Below are 7,772 nucleotides of genomic sequence, written 5' to 3'. Positions count from 1 at the left end.
GATATAAGGATGTTTTGCTTAAGAAGTTCACTTTTTATTAGTGAGATCAGGCTTGTGTTCTTGCTTCTTTCAAAAGTTTCTTCAGTGCAACTTCAAAAAGCCTGCTCTGGTAGATATTTTCAGTTCTGCATCTCTGTCAGCGTTGGTGACATCCTTCCTGTCAGAACTTGCAGTGGTATTGCTCCTTTCCTGAAGACACTTTAGGAAACTTAGACGATACTTCAGCTGCAAAGCATGAACTCTGCTGATAGAAAGATTTTGATTTCCGAGGCAAACATTCTTGTTATCATAAGCCTTCCAAAGATTCTGCAATTGCTCAATACTGGAACAAATAGTTCTCCCAGTTAAAGAATGCACAAAATGCAACTCTAGTCTTTCAGAGAGAGAAAAAAAAAGATTTATTTCATTTTGGATTTCAGTACAAGTTTGAATTCACTGTCATATATTTGTGTTTATATCTTTTTCAAAAAAGCTGTCAAGGGACACTTCCTGTCACCGAACGGCAGCTCTCTCAGTTGGCCGCAAGGTGGCGCTTGGATCCTTATTTTTTGGTGAAGAACTCGTTGCAGAGCATAGTGATGCAGGCGACCAGCGTGACATACTCTTGAAAATCCACAGTGCCGTCCGCGTTTGCGTCCAGATCCTTGAAGATCTTGTCCATTGCTGCCTTGTCATTGGATTTCTGCAGTGGAGAAAAGTGTTAGCTTGAATTTAGACACTAAGTGATCATAAAACAAAGAACTGCTCAGCCTACTTCTGCCCAAATAGTTGCGCAAACCACAGGGGAAAATCTGTGTATTTTCCACTCTCTCAAAGTAAAAGCTCTGCATCAGTATGGCAGTGTTTTCAGGCAACCTACTGGGTGTGAGATAGAGGGAGGATAGAGACCACTCACGTCAAATGTGTTTCCAAACTCATTTTGAAGAAGGTCCTTCAGCTCTCCCTTGCTTAGGGTGAGTTTGTCTCCCTCCTCTCCAGAGTATTTATGAAAGGCGCCAATGAGCAGTGCCATAGCCTTCTGGATGTCAGACATGATTAGGGCTAGTTTAGGGAGACAGAAGGAAAACAAAATGTTACGTCTGAGACTGCAGTGGTATTTGTTTATACAGGAAATCCACACTGATTAAAGAAAGATGCCTCCTCTGAATAACGTTTACACATAATTCTGCTATGACTCATTACCTGGTGCAGATTAGGCTGAATCACGTGGTATTGTGGTCAAATGTAGGATCTTAACAAAGGACATCATTGATATTTGGAACACGAGGAATTATTTAGAACTAAACGAGGGGGGAAAAGGGGAATAGGCAGGGCCTGCTTGGTAAAACCAGAGTGAAAGAGATTGAGTCGTTTAACCCTGTGAGGTCCATTTTAGGTTTGCCTAAAATAATGATGCAGTGAAGCTACTCAGTTACTTTTGAACCACTTCTACAAATTACATTGCTAATATATTTAAATTCTGGAATTATATATGTAAACATGCAGTAAAACATATGTATGTGCAAATGCATACTGGAGGTCATAGCAGAAAACAGTGGCTGATATTACTGTTTGTCTTTGCCAAGATTTCTCTGGGTTCTCAGTGGAGCTTGATAAAAATAAACTCAAGATTTCCACCTGGGCCCCACCACTCTTATTTCCCTTTTCAGCGGTCTCTAATGTAGCGTCTCTGCCAAGTGACACAGGACATTGTTATGGCAACAGCAGAAGGAGATAAGGAAGCAGGTTGCAGCTTAATTAAAGTCCCCAAAGCAACATCAGATGTCTGTTCTTCTAACATAGTATATCTAAATTATGCGCTCTTTCCACTTGACTGTATAAACCCAAGAGATTTGCTAGTGGTTATGTTGTGAATCATACAATGTTTTTCCCTCTCTAGGGTGCGCTAAGCTGAAGAAACTTTGGCATCAGAGAGTTTGGAAACCGAAGGGAGTTACAAGGAAAGAGAGCACAAAACCTGTACCGCATCATTCCTCAATTAGGTTGCAGTTAAAGGTGAGAATCGCTCCTAACCCCCCAAAAAACTTTAATGCATTCGTAAAAATGAGTTTCCAAACAAGTTAGTTGGATTCAGACAAAATGAGCTCAGTCTTTTGCAGCATCAAGTTTCATAAGCAAGAAGAGAAGTTTAAGCATTAAAGTCCACATGGATGTGATAAACTTTGCAGTTCATCAATACTTTTCTGCTAATTCTTAATGTGCATTCATACAAAACTAACTGTAATGAGCATTGCTTGATCAAAACGAACAAACAAACAATCAAGAAAACCCAGGAAAAGTTTCCAGAGCGAGCAAAAAAAGCACTTGTAGGATTTTCTACTCACCAGTGCTGAGGTTTAAGACAATTGGAGGCTACTGTTGATCTTGGTAGAGCTGTTGTGATGAACCAGTGGGTGGCAAAGATGCTTTATACATCACCACACCCAGTATCCCTCCCCCCTCCCTCTAGAATGCTCCTTTCATCTCCAACCACTCCTCCTTCCTTCACTTTTTTAAAACATATTCTTTAACAAACACGACACTCGTGTGCTGTTACAGTGAATGTTTGCATTTGAGGATTTGGAGAATTCTAAAAACTTGCTGCATGTTTTACAAAATGTTTCTGATGTTATGATCTCAGGACTGCTTTTGAATCTGGAATTGCTGCAGAACAAAAGACAATAAAATATGAAATGTAAAGTTTGGGGTGCTGTGTCTTTAAGAGGACTCTTTGCATGAGACTATTAAAGTAAATTAAATAAATAATGGTCATGTAACAGTCTTGCATGACCGCATGCATGACATGTAACAGTCATGCATCAGGGATTTGACGGCCGCTCTCGCCGAGCGTCACGCTTCGCTCACCCAGGCTGGAGGGGGCACGGCAGAAACGAGGCGAGGCACTGGCTGCTCAAGTGGCGGAGAGACGTGGCTTGTTGGAACACGCTGGGCTCATGGCGTTCACGCAGGAACTGTTGAAAGAAACAGATCCGCCCTGTTTTGTGCAGGCTTCTTGCCAGACTCATAACAGGTTTCCTTTTTGTTTACACTGAGTAATCACTCTCTGATTTGATAGAATAGATCTTAGATTAGCGCTTTCTTTCTTTTTTTGAGGGGAAATCTTCAGAGACTTCTCTTCCTGCATTCTTCTCTGTGTTGTTTGGGTTCAGGGTAGAAGAAGCAGCCTTAGAATGTATAGGAATCATAACTTCCAATATAGGATTCATGTTTTATAATTGACTTGTTTTTCAGCTGATCATCTTGCCAAATAAAGAAACAGCATAAGCAGTGTTGTCAGTAAATCCAAAGAATAGCACAAAATGTGTGTATTGTCAAAGTTTCCAGTACCATATTTTTATTCTTGGAGTTGCTTTGCATGAGTCTTATTTATATAATAATAAGCCCCTTTGTTATTTTCTTTCTGTAACAAGCTGTTTTACCTCCCTTGCACCTTTGAGCCTACATTCTTCTGACTGGCTGCCTATTTTATTACATTTACTGGGACTATTTGTGCATACCCTTAACTCATTATTAGAAAGTTCAGTTTATTGTTGCATCTGTTATTATAAAAGTAAATATCCATCAGAGAGGAGGCAGCAGACATGAAGTCTTTTCTTACACTTTTCAACAAGACATGCTTTGCTGAGGGTTTATAAGTATTAATGGTATATGTTGTTAAATAAGTGGTAATCTGGGTGTAGTTATATTGCACTGCATTATATAGAAAGTGTGATTGCCATGCGAGGCACAGTTCAAGTTGCATAAAGGACAGTAATTCTACATTACTGTAAGACTGCATGGATGGAACAGTTATGGTTTCTTTCCATGTGCAAAATATGGATTTCTGACCCACTTAAATTGTAACAACACAAGAAGAAAATACAGAGACCCCTTTACATTTACTTTACTTTTGTTTTTCAGAGCCCTCCACTGGCTCTTGGTTGCTTAGCAAAAGGCAAATCAATAAATTACCCAAGCATACTCACACTTGTGTGCTACATTCCTGTTTTCTTCCAATCAGTAAAATGTGCTTCAGATTAAATTGTTCTCATCTATTTTGCCTGTCTCGCTCAGGTGCTGACTTGTCCAGAACACGACCAGGAGAAGCTGCAGTTCTATTGTCGGTCATGTCAGCGGCTGCTCTGCCCCCTCTGCAAACTGCGCCGCATTCACACCGGACATAAAATCCTCCCAGTGGCCCAGGCGTACCAAGCGCTGAAGGTTTGACTCACAATCTGACATCTATCTCTGTCCCGCACAGTGAAAGGTTTACTAGAGGCAGGAATACACACAAAGCAAACATGTAGTAGTGAAGCCAGCGTATATGTGAATAGTGTGAAACCCTCCATTTCACAGTTTAAAATAATATATTATAGTAGTCAAAGACTGCTTCACTGCTTCCTCTGACAAACAAACCGAAATCAGCTGATTGTTGCACAAGTGCAAATGCAACCGATAAACAGGATCGATCGGCAGGCAGACTAACAATTCCAAGGAATTGGACTAGAGAACCGGTTCTTGATTCCCGTCCCTATCTATCCTTCCATCTTCTTTCACTTGTCTGGAACACCTCACCCAGGTGCCATCTGACAAGGTCAGATAAACAACCTCAACTAGCTCCTTTTTATTTGGAGAAGTAGCGACTCTGCTCCAAGTCTTTCACGCAAGACTGCAGAGATGAGATTCTGAGCTATCATGGAGGAATTGTTGCACCACTTAGACTAAGTCTAGATCTCTAAAATAGTTTTGCACTTCACTAACATTTGAAATACAACCAGCAAATGCAATGAAGGTGAAGATAAAAATGATGCAGTGCTGTTTAAAAAGCTACAGTAATGCAGCTTTAACTGTTAGACAAGCATAGTGTGCAAGATAATGCAGATGTGTGGCTGTGTGAAACTGATAATCTGTGTGCATTTGTTGTTTCTGTGTCACATATTCGGTGTTAATTTGACAGGAGAAGATTACAAAGGAGATGAACTACATTCTGTCCAACCAGGACACAGTTTTGGCTCAGATTACCCAGCTGGAGAGTTCCATCACACAGACTGAGGTGATTAATACTTCTGGCCCACAAAATCTCCCTGAACATGGGATTAAAATCAGTCAGCAGCTACTGCAAGTATTTGTTCAGCTTGACTGTTTAGGATTGGATACTATGTACAACTGCTGCATGTTTCATACATAACTCCAAACATGTGTCTTTTCTCAAAGTGTTTTATAATGTTATTTGGACCCTTTTTAAGAATGTACCAGCAGAAGCCTGGTGTTAGTTCTCCAAACTTGTCTTTGTGCTTTTTCCTCACCAGGTAAACAGTGTATCGGCCAGAGAGCAGCTGGCTCAGAGCATCAGGGATTTGACGGCCGCTCTCGCCGAGCGTCACGCTTCGCTCACCCAGGCTGGAGGGGGCACGGCAGAAATGAGGCGAGGCACTGGCTGCTCAAGTGGCGGAGAGACGTGGCTTGTTGGAACACGCTGGGCTCATGGCGTTCACGCAGGAACTGTTGAAAGAAACAGATCAGCCCTGTTTTGTGCAGGCTTCTTGCCAGACTCATAACAGGTTTCCTTTTTGTTTACGTTGAGTAATCACTCTCTGATTTGATAGAGAGTCTCTTTTATCCCTACTGCGTCTTGTCTCCTTAATGGCAAATAATTGTCCTTGAATTTTCTATCATTATTATTGTTATTATTGTTTTATAGTATTGTTCTGTTGTTCTTATCCTCCTGCTGCTAAACTAATTTCCCCTTGTGGGACAATAAAGAAAATTGAATTTGAATTGAATTGAGAATAGATCTTAGATTAGCGCTTTCTTTCTTTCTTTTTTTGAGGGGAAATCTTCAGAGACTTCTCTTCGTGCATTCTTCTCCGTGTTGTTTGGCTTCAGGGTAGAAGAAGCAGGCTTAGAATGTATAGGAATCATAACTTCCAATATAGGATTCATGTTTTATAATTGATTTGTTTTTCAGCTGATCATCTTGCCAAATAAAGAAACAGCATAAGCAGTGTTGTCAGTAAATCCAAAGAATAGCACAAAATGTGTGTATTGTCAAAGTTTATAGTACCATATTTTTATTCTTTGAGTTGCTTTGCATGAGTCTTATTTATATAATAATAAGCCCCTTTGTTGTTTTCTTTCTGTAACAAGCTGTTTTAGCTCCCTTGCACCTTTGAGCCTACATTCTTATGACTGGCTGCCCAATTTATTACATTTACTGGGACTATTTGTGCATACCCTTAACTCATTATTAGAAAGTTCAGTTTATTGTTGCATCTGTTATTATAAAAGTAAATATCCATCAGAGAGGAGGCAGCAGACATGAAGTCTTTTCTTACACTTAACAAGACATGCTTTGCTGAGGGTTTATAAGTATTAATTATATATGTTGTTAAATAAGTGGTAAACTGAGTGTAGTTATATTGCACTGCATTATATAGAAAGTGTGATTGCCATGCGAGGCACAGCAATCACATCCCTAATCATCCCTAATCATATAATTACAAACCTATATAACTCCAAAAATGTGTCTTTTCTCAAAGTTTTTTGGACCATTTTAAGAATGTACCAGCAGAAGCCTGGTGTTAGTTCTCCAAACTTGTCTTTCCTCACCAGGTAAACATCGTGTCGGCCAGAAAGTAGCTGGCTCAGAGCATCAGGGATTTGACGGCCGCTCTCGCCGAGCGTCCCGCTTCGCTCACCCAGGCTGGAGGGGGCACGGCAGAAACGAGGCGAGGCACTGGCTGCTCAAGTGGCGGAGAGACGTGGCTTGTTGGAACACGCTGGGCTCATGGCGTTCACGCAGGAACTGTTGAAAGAAACAGATCAGCCCTGTTTTGTGCAGGCTTCTTGCCAGACTCATAACAGGTTTCCCTTTTGTTTATTTGAGTAATCACTCTCTGATTTAATAGAATAGATTTTAGATTAGCGCTTTCTTTCTTTTTTTGAGAGGAAATCTTCAGAGACTTCTCTTCGTGCATTCTTCTCTGTGTTGTTTGGCTTCAGGGTAGAAGAAGCAGCCTTAGAATGTATAGGAATCATAACTTCCAATATAGGATTCATGTTTTATAATTGATTTGTTTTTCAGCTGATCATCTTGCCAAATAAAGAAACAGCATAAGCAGTGTTGTCAGTAAATCCAAAGAATAGCACAAAATGTGTGTATTGCCAAAGTTTCCAGTACCATATTTGTTATTTTTTTTCTGTAACAAGCTATTTTAGCTCCCTTGCACCTTTGGGCCTACATTCTTATGATTGGCTGCCCAATTTATTACATACTGGGACTATTTGTGCATACCCTTAACTCATTATTTGAAAGTTCAGTTTATTGTTGCATCTATTATTATAAAAGTAAATATCCATCAGAGAGGAGGCAGGGAACACCCTGGCTAGGTTCAAATGTAAATATGTGAAAGGAAATATGGAAAGCCCCACATACAGCACAGTATCTGGAAATAAAAACTGAAGGGATGTCACTAATGTGCTGTTTATATTCTTTTTATTACAATAGCAATATAGATTAAAAACAGTCTTATCTTTTATTCATTAATTTTTCTTTTTCATACGTCCTTAAAAAACTGTGAGTCTTCCTCACTGTCCCTCCTGAAAGCGTTTGTTGATTCCTTCCTTCCCCTCTGCCCCCTGAGTCTTCACCATCCTGGCACTTTTCTGTAGAGTATCGCCGTCGTGGTGTAGTACCAGGAGGAGCATCCAGAGGTGGGATCAGAGGAGGACTGGCTGCTGCACGCTGGGGCTGGCAGCGATTGGACGAAGTGAGTGGAAGCAGAGCTGTGATT

The 7,772-nt window shown here is 40.5% G+C and overlaps 1 protein-coding gene and 1 long non-coding RNA gene across 2 annotated transcripts; one reads left to right on the top strand and one right to left on the bottom strand.

The window, feature by feature from the left end:
* Positions 1–374: 374 nt before the first annotated feature.
* On the bottom strand, positions 375–2,433 carry LOC308384564 (ictacalcin-like). Its single transcript, XM_080863092.1, has 3 exons — positions 2,325–2,433; positions 896–1,041; positions 375–682 (listed from the first exon to the last, which is right to left on the bottom strand). The coding sequence occupies exons 2-3, from the start codon at positions 1,031–1,033 to the stop codon at positions 542–544; spliced, it is 279 nt and encodes a 92-aa protein (XP_080719218.1). The 5' UTR covers positions 1,034–1,041; positions 2,325–2,433; the 3' UTR covers positions 375–541.
* Positions 2,434–3,987: 1,554 nt separating this feature from the next.
* On the top strand, positions 3,988–5,397 carry LOC308384566. The gene is made up of 3 exons (XR_013969354.1): positions 3,988–4,200; positions 4,937–5,032; positions 5,289–5,397. It is a non-coding gene; the product is annotated as an uncharacterized lncRNA (long non-coding RNA).
* Positions 5,398–7,772: the final 2,375 nt, after the last annotated feature.

The sequence above is a fragment of the Rhamphochromis sp. 'chilingali' genome (genome assembly GCF_963969265.1).
Source record: "Rhamphochromis sp. 'chilingali' genome assembly, chromosome: 17".
NCBI lineage: Eukaryota > Metazoa > Chordata > Actinopteri > Cichliformes > Cichlidae > Rhamphochromis > Rhamphochromis sp. 'chilingali'.
The sequence above is the reverse complement of the archived record's forward strand: the minus strand, read 5'-3'. Positions and strand labels throughout refer to the sequence as shown.

Excerpts from the sequence above, each read along its gene's own strand:
- LOC308384564 (XM_080863092.1), bottom strand. The coding sequence starts at position 1,033 with ATGTCTGACATCCAGAAGGCTATGGCACTGCTCATTGGCGCCTTTCAT. Across the intron at positions 683-895 it reads AGTTTGGAAACACATTTGAC|AAATCCAATGACAAGGCAGC; the intron begins GTGAGTGGTCTC and ends TCTCCACTGCAG.